This window comes from Pomacea canaliculata, linkage group LG4 (assembly GCF_003073045.1).
Source record: "Pomacea canaliculata isolate SZHN2017 linkage group LG4, ASM307304v1, whole genome shotgun sequence".
Classification (NCBI taxonomy): Eukaryota; Metazoa; Mollusca; class Gastropoda; order Architaenioglossa; family Ampullariidae; genus Pomacea; species Pomacea canaliculata.
Window position 1 is genome coordinate 24507120 of NC_037593.1, and position 20571 is coordinate 24527690.

Consider the following 20571-nt stretch of genomic DNA (forward strand, 5'->3'; position numbering starts at 1 on the left):
TAGACTTCAACCTTACAGTCTATGACACCCGGGACACACGGATCCTGTGTCAGCAACATAGGTCACGAGAGGTCGTATAAAACCTGGTCATACCTGGTTCAAAACTGTAAATTGTGTGTTGCTTTTAAATACTTGTTTTTCTGTCGAGCTCAAAACATCTTCGACCTTCATTTTAACAATAATAATTAATCATGCATGGTGGTGACACTAAACTATTTACCCCAAAATTCGTACATTGTACCATCAAATGATGAAAATATTTTACATATGTTAGTACATTGATGGATTATCATAATAATTATCAAAAAGTTATGCACATAAACAAATCTTTACCTCGACTAAGGAGATAACAAGGGTTGCTTGGGAGTTCGAGGCACAATGTTCCTTCTCAACGATCGGAACTCCGAATGTTTGACAATAATACAACTTGTGGGGGAACACAGTACTCTCCGGCACTCTAGCACATTCCTGAACCACTAGTGTCCTCATTCACACACATTCACTCCCTGTATATAAAATATCGTATAAAAGGTGAAATAAAATAGACCACGTGTCAATCCGTCACACACAAAACAAACAACAACAACAACACGTCACGCACACAACACGAAACACGCACAACATGCACAGAATAAAACAAAACAAAACAAAACAAAGCACACATACTTGTTAAAAAAGCTAGTTTGTCCATAAAGACTTCTCACCCAATTATGGGATACAAGGCCTCCATTATCCTCGCCATGCATCGTCAGACTTTCTTAGCATCCGCGTGGCTCGAGCTTCCGGACCTGTCGGGGCAGACGAATGGCTGAGGCGGCGACAAGAGGATGTGAACGCCGACAAAACAACTCTGGGTGCAGGTGCACACACACACAAGTCACATTGGTCATGGGTCCTGTGCTGTGTCCTCGCATGCCACTGGCTTCATTGAGGTCAAAATTAAGATGCTTGTGTTGATACTTCTCTATCTTAGGGGCGGTAAAGAGAAGAAAGATTTGGAATTAAAAAACGAAGATATTACGATGAGGAAAAAAATCAGAAAAAATTAAAGAGAATTAAAAATGTAAATGAAATGAAAGAAGCTAAAAAAGAGAATAAAAAAAGGAAATAAGATGGATAAAATAAAACTGAGCGATGTCGACTTTGATGGCTCACTCTACCATGCGTGGGTGATGAGATGAGTAATGTCTGACATTAGCAGTCCTCTTCGGTTTTTCCAGTTTTTCCTGCCCGTAAATCCATCAAGATCCTTTCAGAGATTCAGCGACATTACAACCGACCACATCCGCCTGTTGTTTGTGTTAATGTGACAGCTTCTTCCACTGTCCACCCAGTCCTGTCGCTGTCACCTGTACGGACTGAAGAGAAACTTCATTCACTCGCCTGTAGTTTCAACCTTAGCAATGTGGTGGGTATTGTTATTACGAGGATTTTTAAAGCTACCGGACACATAAGTTAATTTTTTTAGCAATTTCACAGAATAGAAATGTCATTAGTGTTCTCTGGAGTGAGTTTCTAATATTTTTAAAAGGCAAATACAGGTAAAACTAAGTTCAAAGTTACTTGGATGTTATTAGTTTGTTACCAATATGCTGAGTGATTTTGTAGTAGTAGTTGTTGTTGTTATTGTTGCTATTGTTATTGTTGTTATTGTTGCTATTATTATTATTATTATTATTATTATTATTATTATTATTATTATTATTATTATTATTATTATTATTATTATTATTATTATTATTATCTTGAAGCATGCAGAATTGCCAGCAATCTTCGGTTCAGTCTGGAATCTGATCAGCTGATTTTAAGCTGAAATGTCAGCTCCACATCCACCTGCCTCCTCTTTATTTTTCTTTCTTTTTATCTATTCCCACTTTTCCCGTCTTTACGTTTTAGTTTATCCACTTTTTTTCCCCTAAGCCCAACGAGCACCTTCGTAATAGAAGCCTGCGTATTACAGACATTATCATCATTGTCACATGCCGCTCGTCCGACTGGCAGGCGATCACGTGACCTAGTAGCGTCACAGACCGTTGCCCAGTGACGAGGAATAAATTGCAGACTGTTTCTTCTTCTCTCTTCCTCTCTCTGTGACAGGTTGGGCGGTTACCGTGTGGGATGGGGGAGGTTAGCCCGGGGATGCAACGTAGTAATGACACCGGGGCTCTGACCCTCCATTTTCCTCCCCGCGAGCCGCGACAGCCTCGCATTGAACCCAACCGCTTTAACCCCGCGCCCCCGGGGCAGGTTAACCACACGCTCCGCCAAAACTGTCCGCAAGATGGCGTTTGAAGCAGTGGGTGAGAGCTTCCGACCGCCGCACTTACGGGCCCCCGGTCCCCCCCGGTCCCCCCGGGCAGCTGCTTTGCTTCTGATGGGAAATTTCCTCTAACTGCCGCGGGTCGATCCCCGCCACAGCGAGGTGCTGCACGACCTGCGGCTGATTACTGGGTATACTCTCACCGGGTAGTATCACTCACAGCAAACTAATGATAGGTGCGGGGGGTAGATGCGGTTAGGAAGGTTCATGCTATTCAGTGCACGGAATGGAAGAAAAAAAAAAAGAAATAGAAAGAGAAACTTTAAATGTTGTATCTTCCTAGCTAACCCTGTATCACTGCCTCTATCTAGTGTACCCTGTATCCTCTATCACTGCCTCTATCTAGTGTACCCTGTATCCTCTATCACTGCCTCTATCTAGTGTACCCTGTACCCTCTATCACTGCCTCTATCTAGTGTACCCTGTATCCTCTATCACTGCCTCTATCTACTGTACCCTGTATCCTCTATCACTGCCTCTATCTACTGTACCCTGTATCCTCTATCACTGCCTCTATCTACTGTACCCTGTATCCTCTATCACTGCCTCTATCTACTGTACCCTGTATCCTCAATCACTGCTCTATCTACTGTTACCCTGTATCCTCTATCACTGCCTCTTATCTACTGTACCCTGTATCCTCTATCACTGCCTCTATCTACTGTACCCTGTATCCTCTATCACTGCTCTTCACTGTGTATCCTCTATCACTGCCTCTATCTACTGTACCCTGTATCCTCTATCACTGCCTCTATCTAGTGTACCTGTATCCTCTATCACTGCCTCTATCTAGTGTACCCTGATCCTCTATCACTGCCTCTATCTACTGTACCCTGTATCCTCTATCACTGCCTCTATCTACTGTACCCTGTATCCTCTATCACTGCCTCTATCTACTGTACCCTGTATCCTCTATCACTGCCTCTATCTACTGTACCCTGTATCCTCTATCACTGCCTCTATCTACTGTACCCTGTATCCTCTATCACTGCCTCTATCTACTACCTGTACCCTGTATCCTCTATCACTGCCTCTATCTACTGTACCCTGTATCCTCTATCACTGCCTCTATCTACTGTACCCTATATCCTCTATCACTGCCTCTATCTACTGTACCCTGTATCCTCTATCACTGCCTCTATCTACTGTACCCTGTATCCTCTATCACTGCCTCTATCTACTGTACCCTGTATCCTCTATCACTGCCTCTATCTACTGTACCCTGTATCCTCAATCACTGCCTCTATCTACTCTACCCTGTATCCTCTATCACCTATAGCCACCCGTTTTCCTATTCACACTCACGTCCTCATTCATTCAATCAGAAGCAGAGGAATCGAAAGTGAATAGTGGATTCGTTTTTTTAATGTCTGGTATCTAAGAGCTAACCACTAACATCCCAATCGTCATTTCAAACTAAGATATTTTTAAAACCTAACCGGTCCCCAGCAGCTGTGGGCAGTATGGACTATCACGATTTCATTATCATTAACATCTTACTCTTTTCTCTGGAAGGAAGATTTGCTAAAAGTGTACAACATTTTCCCCCAAGATGAATGCTTCTCTTAAAAAAGTGTAAAAGGCGGCGGAAGTGGGTGCACTCACGAGGTGAAAAACGAGTAGAACCAGAATTTCTTTGACTCACGAATCGCTTTGTGGTGGGATGAGGGCTGGGGGAAGCTGGGAGGTTGGAGAAGGAACGAAAGCGATCGGAAGTTAATGAAAACCAGCATAATCATGTCTTTATTCTGATCGATCTATCGATTTAATGTTCCTAACTTCAGTTTACTATTCCCTTCCTGCCATGTGTAAAATATAATTGTGTAGACATAGTAACAGCGTCTCTTGATGTAATGCCAAGCTTAGTCAATGGAGATTTCAATCTTATTTTTTATTTTTATTTATTTTATTTTTGTTTTGTTGTTGTTGTTGTTGTTGTTGTTTGTTTGTTTTTTTGTAGTTGGGTTGTTGTTGTTTTTTTGTTTTTTTTTGGTCAAATGGAACCATATATACCTCTAGCTAGAGCAGCATCGTGCTGGATGTTCGTGATTAAAGTAAGAAATGAAACAGGAACAAGCGCATTAACTCCTCTCAGAAATCCTTGTCCTGCTCAAGTATCTTCCCCTGTTTCACCCGCACACATCCAGGGTATCAACGGTCCTACTCGCTGTTTTCAGATTCAGTTCAAACTTCATTTAAAAATGAAATGAACAAAATTTTCTCTTCACTAAGCATTGCACAAATAATACCAATTCGAAAGTAAACACAGATATCAATGAGAGAGAAAAATTCAGTTTTGAGGTGGTCATATTTTAATAACAGAAAAAAATAACCTGCAGAATTGCTTCCGGGGTCAGAGTTGAAGAGTTCTATCAATGAAGTCTGCCTTAGCAGTCAAGCAACAGAATTCATTGTAACTCCCTACAAAATCTACAATTTTAGGGCAGAAAATGATACGAGTGTTATAAAAAGTTACTGTAATGTGTGCGATCCATAACAATGCCTGTAATCTCTCCATCTGTCTTCTGCAGAAAACTGTCGACATGTTTTGGGAGACCCGATAACAGTGCAGCTGAATTGTCCTCAACAGAGTCATGCAAAACTGAATACCCATCTATTAAAAGCAATTTCTTTAATTGGTAATGCAGTTTGTATTTTCGTCAATCCTTTAATTTTCTCTTCTCACAAATAACCGAGCTTCAAATGTGAACGGCGTTTGTTCCATGCCGCACATCCCTCTTCACATGCGCCCCCCAAATGCGACTTTTTATGTGACAATCACAGGAAACCTGCACAAAAAAATCCACAAATTCTCCACAACGTGACGGTTAAAGCGGTTCTTAAGATTTGAGATTAAGGATAATGTCTTTCCATTCGCTGGCTGAATATTACTTCTGTCACGACACATTCAAGTGGACGCCTGTGAGAGTAACGGCTGCGAGTCTCCTCCTTGCGATGGATGCTCCACTTGCTAACATTTGAAATAACTGAACAAACAAAGTGAAAGGGAAAAAAAGAAAAGAGAATAAAAAAGCAAAAACAAGGAGGAGCAGAAAAATAAATCAAACACTCATACTTGTTCATAAGCATGCTGACATTGATGCATATATTGACCACCTACATGACATAAGACATCTAAAAATAGTATCATACTAATCTTTTCCCCCCAACACACAAATTATTAAAGGAGGAACACCATCCAGCGAGGGAATCAAAGATGCGATCTAAAATGGAGGACAGTCCGCGCGACAGGCCCACAAGGGGCTCCTCGGGGCCTCACCAAAGCCTCAAAGATGGATGGCGCCCTCTTATTTCACGTGTCATTGATCCCTTTTCCCCCATCTTGAAGAGGTTCCGTGCTGCCAGCCTCCGGGTCCCGTGTTTGGTGGGCAAACGTGCGTCCCCTGACGTCAGCGCGCTGTTTGTCACGAGTGCCACGTGCAAAGGAAGCGGGAAAGAGGAAAGGGGCAGCCGCAGCGCCACCTCTGTGCTTCCGCAAATGATGTCCCCTTGTTTTCGCGACATCGATATCTCCCTCTGCAGCGCTCGCACGAACAAATAAACGGCTTTCATCCTGATGGCAGCCATTTTCCTCTCAAGCGACGAGGAAGTGCATGGCGGCAGAAGTGTCTGGTGCGATGAAGATGGTCAGGAGGGGAAAGGGAGTTGGCATTTCGGAGAACTATTTTCTGCGCGGAAGACTTGGTCTGGCTTGCTGCATCTTCGCCCAGGGCTGCAGAAACGAGAAAAAAAATTCTCGGAATTATTTGCCTTTACCCCATATTTATACAAACGATTTCTCTTTTGACTAGTGATTTGCTTTCTGGTCCACGACATTTTAGACAGTTTTTTTCTCGCAATTTCTGTTAAAAAGTATCTTTCGTAATGTCTATCTTCTCTAAAAAATATGGATTCCAGGCTTTTTCTTTAAATCCAGCACCCCTAAAGAGATTTTTTTTCTAAGCTATCCTTCTATCAGTCAAGTAATTATATCGAAGAGTAGAATGAATCTTTTCCTCTTCCTATGAAAAAGAAAATTATATGGGACAGGATTGACCAAAATTATGTAAATAAAAAAATAACCTACGTTATAAAACTTACTTTTATCCAAACTTTAACTGAAGAATTGCATGCAACTGACTGACCGATTAACCCAATATTGTCGGTTTTATGTATGTTTAGTCAAATGATATTTAGTCTAGACTTCCCTGTTTAAGTATGTCCACTTGAAGTAAGTCTTGTGTCCGTCTACCCTATATCTGTTCCATGTCTGGTATTGAGTATGTCGGGACTGAGAAGGATTTTTAATTCGATTCGTAAATCTCTTGACATTTGGGGTCCTGGAAAAATTAAACAGGCTCAAGAAGGAAAGAATAAGAGAAAGAGGCGGAGGCTACTTCCTGGACATAAATATTATTCTTTCTGTCGCGCGCTAGTAAGAGATTTTCATAAAACTCAAAGATAAAGTTTTTTAAAATCTTTTTTACTATTATAATCCGACTATAGTGATGCAAAGGGTGATGAAAGTAATTCTGATGATTGGGATCAGGGTGATAATTATGACAGTGTCATTATGAATGTTTCTTTGTGAGTGAGAGAGAAAGAGAGAAACAAATGAAGGTTGAGAGAGATATACAAGTCAAAACAAAGAAACTATCATTTTCTAAGACGGTGTTGTGTACTGATAACATTACAATACTGCATTACAATGTTAATTTAAGTTGTTTACTCCACTGTCTTTTGTTTACTTCATTCAGAGAGAGGCTGGTCTGGATCAAGGAAGGTAACTGTCGATCTCGGAATAGCCGTTGATGACGTCATCTGTCACCTGAGTGTGCCACAGTCTCGGCAAAAAACAGCTTAGATATTTATAAATACGAACACAGCCTGCAGTGTCTTTCTTCCTTGGCTCCTGGCCCTAAGGCATCTTTCCTGGCAGCTTCTGGATCGATTGACTCTCGGTCAATCAAACTCACAAACAACAAGGAGCACCCGACACACGATACCCGAGCCGCTCGCATCGAATGACCAGACAGCGACTTCCGAAGGTAAAACTATTATACTTGCTTACCTTCTGCCCTTTGTGGGGATTCCCACCCTTCCACTCATCTCCTTAAATCTAGTTCAGGAGGATCAGTGATGGACTTCGATCCCAGTTCTTAACTAGGAAGAAGGATGCTCGGGAGCCAGGTACGGACTTTAGTCTCGAAGTACAGTCGGGTGGAGAGAGCCGCACACAATGTGATAGTAGTTATGTACTCGGTAAGCAAATCGTTGCAGATGACTGGCTAAACACAAAGGGAAAAAATTCCCTAGTATTCACAAGGTCAAGCGGTGGGAGCTGGTCTGGTCTGTCCACGTGACTCAGCACCACACCTCGAAGTCTGTCCTTCGATGATTGCTGTTCGATGCCGAGGTGGCCAGAGAAAGAACTTTCTTACGAAGGTGAATGAGTGGTCTAGTGCAGGACTTGCTGACCATTGCCCAAGGCAGACCTTGTCATCATATATTCATGCTCCACCACACCCACCCAACTACCCCCGACGACCAGTACTATTCGAGGGTCGAACGTATGAACGAGGATGTCCATCTTCCGTGCGTAACCTACAGGTTTAGGCAGACAGACAAACATATACTAGATCAGAATGAATGTTTTCTCAGAAATCCGTGATGAATAGTTTTAGTGCAAATAAACCCCCATATTGTGTACAAATAGTATAAGCAAAGAAATAAAAAAAAAACTTTTTGCAAACAGGTTTGGTCGTGACCTGTCGTCTGTCAAATGTGTGTTGTCTCGGTTGACGAACTAAGCGTGGAAATTCTGTGTCAATATAAATATTTCCCTTTGTCTTAAATTTAATATTTACATAAACTAATTTGCAAAAGGATGCCATGTCATTTGTAACAATCGGATCTGAAACAAACTTACCGAGAACTACCAACACTAACAGTGGGTCAATGGGAAAAAATGTCGCAAACCGTGTTGCTACGGGCAACAAACCAAATGCTGCGGAAATTGGCATTTTGAGTAGCAATACGAGTGATAAGTGTTTCTGGAGCTGGTGGGTTTGTGTACATTACCTGCACATATTACCTGTGTCACGTGCTGCAAGATCATGGAAATGATTGAGCGAGCATGTATATGTGGGCATCTATATGTGGGCATCCCTCTGTGGGCGTGTATGTGTGGGCTTCTATATGTGGGCGTGTATATGTAGGAGTGCATATGTGGGCGCGACTGTTTGGAGAGTATGATAAGGGATGAAAGGTGTTGAAAGGGTGTATACGTGTGTATTTTTATGTATAAAGATTGTTAACAAATTTCAACCAAAAAATATATCGTGTGCGTAAAGCAGGATACGAACCCTCGTAGCTGACGACCTTGATCGTTATGGTGACAATAACATAGCTCCCTCAGAATGCTTCCGCGAAAGACAGAAGAAGAAATGTTTGTCCTTACCTTAATGGGTTAGTGTGGGTGGCTGTTTACGTTTTTGTTTGTTTGTTTGTTTGTTTGTTTGTTTGTTTGTTTGTTTGTTTGTTTGTTTATGTGTGAGAGCTAATAAGAAAACACTGATAGATCCAGCGAAAGAAGGAGACGGAGGAGGATGCGGAGCTCAAAGCCGAGAGACCAGTCCGCCCGACACAGTAGATCAATGGCCGCGCGCGCGCGATGCACGTGACATGTGTCGTCTCCGCGCTACGGATGGCAGTAATCAATGTCTTAACTCCCTCCCTCCTGCCTGTCTTCTTCCTTTTCCTCCCTCTAGCGAGCATCTCTCTCCGGTCTATCCCTCCACATTTCTCCTCCCTTCCTCGCTCAGTGACCCGCCACCCTCCTACCACCCAAACCCTCCAACCTCACTTGTCCTCCTCTTATTTTCGCAGTCCTCTTTCTGTCTCCTGGTCCTCGGGCATCGCCGGCTGGCATGCTCTTCCTCTCACATTCCACGATGGACTTCTGTCGCTGATGCTGCACGGACGTCAGAGGGCATGCACACTGACGCTCATCTCCTCGCGACTCGCCGTGATCTTCGCTGGTCAGATTCGCCATCTTACCTTCCTCAGGTAAGACACTAGTCTTCCAGTTAAACCTAGTGCAAGTTTTTTTTTTTTAAAAAAAGAAAAAGAAAGAAAGAGTTCGTGTGACGTTGACAGGGAGGTATACCCAGCATCAACCGTGACCGACAAAGTAAGAGTCGCTCGTGTAATTAAAAACTCTCCAGGCAGATGACCTTTGAACCGGTCGCAATCGCAGACGACAGAGCGTGTGATAGGAGCGCTGACCAGACCTGAACGAGTAACTCGCTGTATTGTAATTAAGAAAAAATAAAAGAGGTAGTCAATGGACTTTAGGTTGTAGAGGAGTGAGGTGTTAAGTTTTTATTTATCTCGGGGATAGCTTATTGAAAAAAAAAATAAAGAAAGATTCTTGAATCCCAGGCCTCTACAGTGAAATACCCACTACACAGCTGGGTCAACTGACAGAAGGATGCTTGCGCCACACGGGCACCGAACTCGCTCATGCGCGCCTTGGAGTTGGGACACCGTAATAAACATAATTTCTGATCAGATTTCTGTTCTAGTGGTCTTTAATTTCTGTTTAATAAAACAGTTTTATGTGTGCTGCCTCTACAAGTAAGGCAGTATTTTAAACCTATGAGAGGGAGAAGATAAATATGAAGAAAGTTCCAAATTTCTTCTCGATAACTGCAACAATCCTAACTCTTGCAACGCGAGCAGCTGTTCACAAAGATAACATAAAGGCTTGTGTGCGTGCTTACGTGTGTGTGTGTATAACAATGAAAGGGAGGAGGTGTTTGTGTGTGGGGGGTGGGAAGACTACAGGTAGGTCTCCCACCACGTGTCATCGTGCGATTCCAACTGACGCAACCAGACAACTTGGAAGCCGTGAGAGGAGGCTGGCGTCAGCGAATCACAATGGCGGCTAATTTAGTGAGGAGTGAAGAGTGCTCAGGGTGCGTGGAGAAGGTCAGCAACGTCATGGGCTGCTGGTAATGGCCGCAGGCTGTGCGCCTCTGGCTGCTGCACACTTGCACAAAGGCCATCACAAGGCCTGGCTTCCCTACTAACATTTTTCTCGCCTTTACTTTCTCTGTTTTTTAATATTATTTTTTACCCGTACTGATATCTATCTCTATTAATTTTTTTACAAGCTCGCACGTGTCTGTGTGCGCGCGAGAGAGAGAGACACACACAGAGAAAAAAAAAATCTCTGTAAAACACTGACAAATTATTGACAAAAAGCTTTAATTTTGCTGATTTTCTTCTATCGATCGAATACTTTTTCATACAGTTCATCTTGTTGGCATCTTTAGGCCGATTTAAAAAGAAAAAAATCTTTCTTCACGCAAAAAATGTCTGCAGTACGCATGTCCTGTCAATAATATTGTACACGAAGGTAGATATTGTTACATTCAGGTTTTCAAACAGGTCTGGATAACATAAGTGCTGATTTTCTGTCTGATCTTCTCTAATGGTGATCTTTATTAGTGAAAAAAATGTTTCACCGATACCTATCTTTTGCTACAGAGCCAGCGTACGCTGATTGGTTCGTAAGGGTCACGTGACACGGTGCGTGCATTCAGCGGTGCTTGCAACAGGGATTCAGTAGGAGCAGCGACATGCATCTCCATATACGTCCATAACATGAGTAATCATGTACTTGAGGTGTGTACTTGATGATTACTGTTTTCTAGTTTTTTCTGATATTTTGTATCAAATACCATGAATACAATCAAAATCTTTAAAACGAATGCGGCTTTTTTGTTTGTTTTTTTTGTTTGTTTTGTTTTGTTTTTGTTTTTTTTGTTTTGTTTTTTTGTTTTTTTGCAACTGGGTGTGTTGTGGCAGAGACCTGTTTACTTTAAATTTTCCCCAAAAGTGAAATATTCCGTTTCCAGTTTTTTGTTGATTATACAGAACGTATGATTCAGTGCGCACGGCACCCTTCATCCCCTCAAGAAAGTTCTGGAAGCTGGGAAGTGGCTTTTTGGTTTTAAATGAATCTGTCGACCTTCAGGAATTCCTCATAGAGTAAAGAATCTGCAGACTTTTTAAGGCAGTCTCAAACGATTTATTTCAATGTCTCTTTTTATTTCTTGGCCAATTTTAATGTATAAATTTCTCCATTATAAGAGACAGACATTGCCAAAATAAATCGTCTTCGTCCTCCTCCTTCCTCCTTCTCCTCATCGTCATCAGTCAATGAAGACTTGTTGCTTGTTTACCCAGTGTTCTAACCAGTCGATGAGAAAGGAATGTAGAACCTAACCTTTCTAATCTCAGATGCCTACATATATATTGTAATGGTATAATAAAGAGTTATTCAATATCATGCTTCTGATGATATTGTGGTGCTTTAAGAAATTTTTAAAGGGTTGAAAAAAGAAACGGGTTAAAATATATGTGAATAACAACGATGATTTCGTGTAGCTTCGACAAAATAAAATTTATACTTTAAATTAACTTCTGTTTGACATTAGTTCTAGATCACAAGTTCTATTTAGCTTAAATTTGTTTTAAGATACTGACAACCAGATCATCTACCAAGTGTACCAATAATGAAGTATACAACACTGAAGCTTCATCGATGTGATAATAGTCAACAGCTAATGTTTCATTTTAGCTCTTTTATCAAACATCTTTCAATGGATTTTCTGCCTTTTTCTGTATTCATAATTAACTTCGCACATTCGCACAGAAACAAAAAGCTCTCTTGGAAGTAATCTCATAAATTCTGTTTCCTCGGTGAAGAGCTACACGCACGGGCTTAGGATAAAAAAATAATAGTTATAATAAAAATTAAAAATTAAATGGAGGATGATGCATTAACACCCTCCAGCAATTCCTAATTTAGCCCTGATATGGTTAACAGCATCTGTATAGGAGGATAGGGTTCACATCTCTTGTTGCAGATGATGCACGCACGTGCTCAGGCATGTGAAGAGGTTTTTTTTTTAGTCATTATTTCATTTTTTTTTCACACGCGGTAGAAGTGCTCTTGTTCATCATACATTCAATCAAACTTCTATCTCTTACCCTAAATAATTATTTCTAATCGAACTTTCCTGATGTGATTCAGCCTTGTGTAGTGTTGCTGTTGCTGTTATCTTTCATCACAAAATTTAGAAAAGGGAATTAAAGTCTATATAAGTATTTTTATAGTTTATTTAATCTGATATTTCCTGGAAAGATAATGTTTATATTGAAAATGCCTGATTGAAAAGTGTTTATTTCTCCAGTGCAAGGCGGGAAAGATCAATAGTTCAAGAGTATTTTATTTACTTAATGCATCGATCTTCGCCCAAAATAATTTTAGGACCTTGTTTCTGACACCATTAGTCCACTGTTTCAGTTCATGCCTGTCACAATCACTGACCCTATGTATGTGTGATGGCATTTTGTTTTTGTTTTTTTTTCTTTTTCACCATTAACAAGAAGGGGCTTTGAATCAGGTACATCTACAAGTTATATATAAATGCTGAGTTAGAGGACGAGTGTCTAGCATTCCAGAACAAAGAATTCTAGAACTGGGGTCCATGGTAAGAAACAAGGGAGTGCGTGTGATTTACGCTTGAAGGGGCCTGGAGACAGAGGATGGCTGTCACTGGACGAACAGGGGGAGCATGGAGAGGTGTACAGAGAGACCACAGCGCCAGTAATCATGTTGAAGTAGATACATGCATCTTTTTTTTGTATCTGATACGCTTAAATAAGCCGCCAAAACACATAAAGTCTGTCGACCCACGCCTGTCTGCTTAGATAGATTGATGGAAGAATGTGTATTTATGTAAAGTTGGATTCTTTCGTTTTTAAAAATCTTATTAATCTTTGTTGTTCACTCTTTTAAAAAAATGTAAAAGATGTGTTCATAGGCTCAGTAAAGTTTGTAGTTATGCTCTGTTTATAAAAGTTTAGTTCTTCTTTGACGTGAAGTCTTTCAGACCATCTGTAGGTGTTTAGAGAATCCAGGAGTACCTTAAAATGACTTTTTTTAAACAAGCACACACACAAACATTAAACTCTTTAGTCATGTGTACATTAGCTTCTTACTTCAAGAATATTTTTAAGATATTCGTCGTCGTAACCGTGTAATCAGGAGCGATTCAAATTTTGAAAGTTTCCAGAATGAAGCCAAACCACTTTGTTTGTCTTTTATTCCTTTGCATACATAATCTCTATGAAAATAAATTGTCTTTCAAGTATTTGTATCCACTTCGTTATGAAAATTTATGCCTTAATGCTTTAAAGGATATATATATATATCATAAAAATTACCTAAAACATGTTTTTGCATGTTGCTAAATTATGTACATCCCGTATGTCCAAATTTGAGGTCTTTGACACAGTCCTGATGCCGCGGTGTTCAAGAAAAATAAGGAGAAAGTTACAAAAATAAACTTTAATGTGCTGCCCATTGTTTTGCAGGATTTTGTCGACCCCTGCTGGGCTGTATATCTGTCATGTTCATTGTGCCAGCTTTTATACATGCCGGACCCTCTGTAGCGCCTGTAAAGTGTCAGAGTTGCTGGTCCAGTAAGTCTCGCTGTCTCGGAACTCATCCACGAGAATCCCCGAGACGCTGAGCAGAGAGAGAGACTAATGAATATGGAAATGTGGTCTTGAGTTAGCTTGGACTTTAAACAGCAGGACTAAATTAATAGTTGAAGGGTTTTCCGATCTTTCGAGATAATTTTAGATGTTCTGAGTTTGTCCTTAATCTCTTGTTTTTTTCGTTGAATCTTTGATGCTTTGCTTTAATCTCTGCTTTGAAAGCTCTTCACGTGGTTTGTAATTTGTTAGCCGCTGGTTCAGAAATGATTCTAAGTGTTTTCATCTTGACTAGCAGCATTGTTTAGTTTTAATCGCTAACACAATGTTAGCTCTCCTGTTTGGGATTAGTTATCGCGATTGTAATTACCTCTTGAACAATTAGCACATGAAAGCCATTTACCTGAAACTACGAAATCCCTGATAAATTACCTTTCTATTTTAGCTCTGTCTCTAAGTTTAACTGCGTTCTTTTATTCACGTTCAGAGAAGACAGAAAACAAGTTGATCGAAAATGTATTTTTAGATGTCATCGATTAGGCCACATTTAGAAGGTTGTGTCAGACGAAAAGTGTGTTGGAGTCTTGTGCTGTCGTCCATGTCTAAGAGTTGCTCAGCTTATGTTCCACATTTTTTTTCATAAACTGAAATTTGAGAAAATCTCTTAAGTAGGTTTGGTGCTTTGTGGTTTCAATGCCACTCACTTTTGGTGCCTCTCTAATCTCTGTCATCATTCTTAGATGAACTTATAGGCGGCTCCATTTGTTCTTTTAAAGATTGTCCTTCTCAATAAAAAAGACTAGGATCAGGGGATTGGTAGGAGGAGACTTTGAAATGTAGAAGATTTGTAAAAATGTGTCTGGATAGAAAGACACAGTTTATGCAGCCTTTAAATCATTCAAAAAGAAGAAGGGGTTAAGGCTAAATGCACAACGACTTTTTTAGGGGCTAGCTGGATGCACAATGTGCAGGATTCAGCTAAACCTCTTGATAATTTGGGATTTGTTTAGGGTCTAGCAAACCCATCTTGTATTTGTCCCCTAGTTGTAAAGATATAGCATTTGTAAAAAAATTTTTTTTTCTGAGTTTCACATCTGTGTAATCAGATCCTTTTGTCGAGGAATGCCGAAAAGCTGGCAAAGGTCGTTTCTAGTCCCCAGGGAATAGGATGTGAAAGTTCCACCCCCTTCTACCACAGCTCCTGGTACTTTGCCTTGTGGGTATGGCAGTCCTACCACTTTCAAAGTCCGCTGTAAGGCTTAACACTCACACTGAGCTCAGACTGAAATTCTTGTCTTGATGAGAATAAAGACCACAGTTCCCTGGACAAAGACAGCATCTGCTGGATGAGTTCCTGGTTGGTAGTCACCATTCAGAGTAATCTATTCTGAAAATCTTCTGAAGGTGTTCTTCAAGGCTGTGGGGTTTGCTCATTGCCTGGAAGGTCAAATGCCATGGAACTCAACGGGTAGTGGTTAATGCTGAAGTTGACTGAGAATAGGAAGGTCTGAGGTCAGTAGGAGTGGGTCAACATCTGCTGAGTCTGTGGCTTAAAAGTTTGTGCAGATCGAAATGTAGCCTATGGTTTCTCAGCAGGTGGAAGGGATGTCTTTTTTTTTTAAATTACAAGTACTTGTGATTTGAGAAAGGCACGTCTGCTGGGTCTAGATGTACACAGGCTTCTCCACCTACAAGTGAGATTTTTTCAATGCCGCTACTACCTTTGTGGATGGATTCTTTTCTGCTCCATCTGTATAAGCGCTGATCCTCAAGGTAGGTGGGTAGATGTCAGTTATAGTGAGGATGAGGCTTCCAGGAGAAGAAAAAAATGCCAAAAACAGCGTTCTGGTGGAGACTTCCATCCATTGTCTGACTCTCCAGTCGGGCAAGATGAAATCAGTGTGGAAGTGTCTTGTCACTGAGGATGTCCTAGTACTGGCATCAGAGCTCTTTGTATAAGTGCTTGATGCTTTTTCTCTTTTGCTGATTTTTGTTGGCTGTTTCAGATTCGCATGTAAGGGTCATGAAAACATCCTATTCATTTTCTCCCCCTTGCAAGAGGATTTTGAGGCTATGTTTTCTCTCTAGAGGCCACACACAGGCCATCTTTTCCATTTCGCGGACTGGGGTAGATTTCATCGCACCCAGGATGAGATGCAGCTGTTCCTCCTGCTACTAAAGCACACTCCATGACAGATCTCACAGCTTCTTGTAGAATGGAGATAGGATTCTGAAGTCGACTCTGCAGTTTGAAAGCGTCTCCTTCGTGGACAAGCTGCTGTTCGGCGATGAAAGAAGCGAAAAGTCTAGCGGCAGACAACTGCGCGATTTGCTTGAATGAGGATTTCTCTGTTTACCTCTCTCACGTCCAGGCAGAATGTCTTCTTTGCTTCACTCCCCTCTGCATGCACTTCACCTTAATCAGAGAAGGAAGAGAAATCAATAAGCGTCTTTAGAATGAGAAGACATCTTGTATTTTTGCAAAAGCTTGCGACCTCGGCAAATCTTCACCGGACTTCCCAGATGACTGCACTGTGCATGGCCAATGTAAAATGGCCTTATTATTCTCCTCCTGCGCGTGCACATCATAAAGAGTCTTAAATCATGACATATTCCGTGCACAAATAAGAAATTCATGTTATTTATAAATGCTATCGTCCTTTTTTTATTGAAAGACTGCTACATGAAACTCTGAACACATTATGACGAATCCGGTTTCTTCATCGATATCCTCGAGGTAAAAATAAATGACGAGGCACAGATGGCTATTTTAAAACTTGGCGATCTGGGCTCAGACATCTAGAGACAGATGAAACTTAATATTTCACAGACTTCAGCCGGTCATCACATTGAGGGATTCAGGTCCATTTAAAGTTGAATACGTTCAAGTTTATTCATACTTGCAGCTTCCAGCCGGGATAGAGAAAGAAAAGACCTAAAAATCGCCTTGGAATTGCTAAAGGACAAAGGTTGTCATGCCTATTTAGTTGCAGTTAGTACATGTATACACATCACCATCGTGTTCATTATTACATGTATTCAGGCTCTAACGAATAAAAATCTGGCGATAATTGATGAGAACGCTGGTCGTCAATTTTAAACCAATTGATCAGCTGATTTTTATTGCCAATCGAATTCAATTTATCGCAGGCTGAATTTAGTTTTTTAAACATCAATTAAAGCTATTAGATTTTAAAATGAATCGATTTGTGAGGCTTGTTATTTACATTGGACGCTTGCAAATTACCAAAAGAAGGTAAATTAAAGTTTTCAAACTTTCTGTTAACAATTTCACTTTATGTCTCAGCGACTCCAAACCATCGTCACAAATTCTGCCTGAACTCAGCTCAGTTTTGGTAACCGTATGTCCAACAGAACTGCACACTAGTTTCCATAGAAACGAAGTTGCAGGGACACTTATTATCCTCTTCGCGGGCACGGCAATCGTTGGCATAATTCGGTTTGCACCGTGCAAAGGCATTTGCTGATTTCACAATCTCTTTTCCCTCTAAATTATGGGACAGCTTTGACCAATCAATACGCGAGCCGTCAGCAGACGTCCAAATGCTAGACACAAATTTTAGTTTGGTCGCTGCTGCTGCTGAGTCGACTCGAATAATAATAATAATAATAATAATAATAATAATAAATGTTCCATTGACATCAACAGCATGGTTTGTCAGAGTTTATTAGAATTAATTAATAATAATTAATTAATTAAAGTTCCTGTATAAATTTTGTTGTCCAGGTCATCTTCCAGTCAAGTGCATTCAACCGGAACGCTTTCCCTCTCTTCGTTCTCTCGACTCTGGACATCACCAAAAGTGATCTCAGACATTTTCACGCTCTTCTTGTTTGTGAAGAGCAAGGAGGACACCCCGAAGCTGCTCCCAGCCACGCAACAAAGGCGTTAAGAACGACATCCTTATGGGATTTGTCAACACGAGGAGAAACAAGTGAAAGTGAATTGTAAGGGGAAAAACTAAGGGAGATAATTTACAAGAATTTTTTTGGTGGTTGAGAAAATTTATTGAAGTCTAGAGGTTCTCTCGAGATTTCTCGTACCAGCGTTTTACGCGTGTAGAATCCTTCACCCATTCATCAAGTATTTTGGGATACACGGAGGTTAGTGTTATTCCCTTGTGACTACTTCTTCCAGCAAGATTTTTTTTTTTATCCCAATGCTAGTTTGCCACTGGTTTCTTTACCTACACCTTGTATCGATGAGCAGGACGATTAAGAAAAGTTTACACAGTCACTTTTGTACAGCTCCCCCTTCCAAAAAAATAAAACAATTCCAACAACTTTTGTACCAAGTCAAAAACAATAAAAAAATCTAACAAAACATTTTTTTAAAATAAAAAGCATTCTAAAAACAGTTTTGCTTGAAATAAAAATAACAAAAAATGTTCACTTTTACTATAACAGAGATGGGCCTGTCTCGAAGACCTTTTTGTGCGGATGTAGGAGTCAGCATGAGCCACCTTATTGTTTCATTCTAAGAACTTTATATTGTGATTGTGTCATTCTGTGGAGCATCTATCCATGTGAGCAATATATTTGTCTATTGTGATGATATCAAGAAACGAGAAACTTTGATAAGCTGATACTTTCTGCTGAGACCTATGGGACAACTAAGGTTGCCACCCCTACTCTGCCTCAGCACGATCCTCTAAATAAAAAATGAGTGCCGAAATCCTCGCAAGACTTGGAAAATGTTTGGAGCAAACAGCCACATTTTACACAAACAATTATTGATCGACGAGTAATTTATAAGAAGAGGCCCCCGGGAACGGAGAGTCAAGCAACCAGACAGATTGATGAAAACCTCGTCTAAGACGCATGCGAGAGAGGAGCTGGGTGAGCGCCGTTCAGTGGACACGACCAGTCACATCTCTGGGACCTGTGTGTAAACACCACCTCGGCTAATTTCTACATTAACTGTTAAAGAAATTCAACTGTGAATAAACTCAGAAGTGATTCTGTCGCATGAAGCAGGTCTTTGACCATACCACAGCGCCACCTATACACGTGAGAACACTGACCAGATGCGGCTTTCGCCAAACGGCTAAACACACCAGACACATCCTCTGTTGATGTGTCTGGGGACTCGGACTCAAAAAAAAACAGAAATCTCAATTTAATTTCAGAAATGTAATTTAACAAACTTGTGCATGCTACTGCTAATTAGCTGGAATGTGCAGCGACACTATGGCTTCCCTCACGGTCCCTGGCTGCGTGATGTGATTTTTTAACGGTTTGTGAGTCGCAACGCAGCTCGCGATGGCTGACGTCTGAACCACAGCGCATGCTCGGAGGCGAAAAAACGGTCTTTGCATCCCTGTCTGTCTAGCGTGGCGGAAGCGATCGCAAGACCATCCCCTCCCCTTTCCCTCCCCTTCCCTCTCCCCCCTGACATCACGTGAACTCGTCCTGCATTCCTGACTCCCCCACTGATGGACCTGCCTGGTTTATGAATGAATGTCCACAGCGCAGGTAGTAGGACGAGCACCTGACGAGTGACGTGTGTGTGGTGGTGCGTGTCCTGCGCTGGGTTGCTACGTCACAGCGGCTACTCACTGACCACCATCCTCCTCCCTCCACACACAGTCCTACACGTGCTGTACGACACGGCGCCCTGCACGTGCCGCTGCTGCAGTGCCGCACACGTCCAAACCAACTCCATGTGGGGTCGGCGCACCGTGGGAGGATTAGGACGGCCTGACAGACCCGGGGGCAAAGCTCGGCAGTTCCAGATTCGACAGGTGGTAAGTAACCCCTTCAATTTATTTTTTTCTTTCTCTTTTTTTTTTTGCAGCTACTTCGATAAAAGATTTATTTCGACATTTTTAAATACTCAACATTCCCTCCTCTACACCCAACTCCACAACCCGCCATCACACATCTAAGCAGTCCTTCCTCTCTCATTCTGCACTGCACTTTTCTTTCAACTCTTGCCGGTTGTCAATGGAACGGTTCTGATCAATTATGTCATCTTTTCAACCTGCATTATGCAGCTTTCATTATCGATTTCCTTAGAAATTTTTCTTGGGGTTTGATTGAATCTTCCCACAACAGTTTACTCTTCAGTAAAAGCAGAGATTTTTTTTTTTTCAAACGGAAGTTTGTTCAGACTCAGGTTTTCGAGTAGGTAGCTTCAGCTTTTTAAAGATGATGGGTTTTAATCATGTGGACACTTGACAAAAGACTGTAGAAAGACTTGGGATTACTTTTATTTCCGGACCTTTGTGAGCGTGTATCACAGTCTACAGTGTTTGCTTGTGTGGTTTGTGAAAGAGGAGAGACTTGGGACTGACTCGCGCTCATTCATCTCTATACGGTTTGTCATGCAGCTTTGGGTGCGTGTCTCCATCTTGACAATAAGCTTTGTAGAAAAACAATTTCTGTAATCAAACTCAGAGTTAAGCATTAAGCCCATGGTTCCATTTGTAAACCCAGATCCCTTTCCTAAAAAAAACACCCCTTAATAAATTGAAATAAGCAGACAGGGCTAATTACATTGTTCCATAACTAGTCAAACCACCAGACATTTATTTGTTTACAGAATTAAGCCTTAGACGCTCACTTTACCTTAAAAAGTGTTAAGGCATGTTACTTACAATTAACCAGTTATTTTATACCTCCTTTTTTAAAATGTATGCTGTATTTTGTTGTCA

The 20571-nt window shown here is 41.1% G+C and overlaps 1 protein-coding gene and 1 long non-coding RNA gene across 2 annotated transcripts in view; both read left to right on the forward strand.

Annotated features, from left to right (window-relative positions):
• Positions 1-8819: 8819 nt before the first annotated feature.
• LOC112562726 lies at positions 8820-18096 on the forward strand. Its single transcript, XR_003098917.1, has 3 exons — positions 8820-9388; positions 10874-11011; positions 17643-18096. It is a non-coding gene; the product is annotated as an uncharacterized LOC112562726 (long non-coding RNA).
• Positions 18097-18806: 710 nt separating this feature from the next.
• Positions 18807-20571, forward strand: part of LOC112562810 (calmodulin-like) — a 42138-nt gene continuing 40373 nt past the window's right edge. The window contains exon 1 of the mRNA XM_025236324.1: positions 18807-19662. Coding sequence (XP_025092109.1) covers positions 19579-19662 — 84 coding nt within the window. The 5' untranslated portion in view covers positions 18807-19578. The remainder of the gene's footprint in view (positions 19663-20571) is intronic.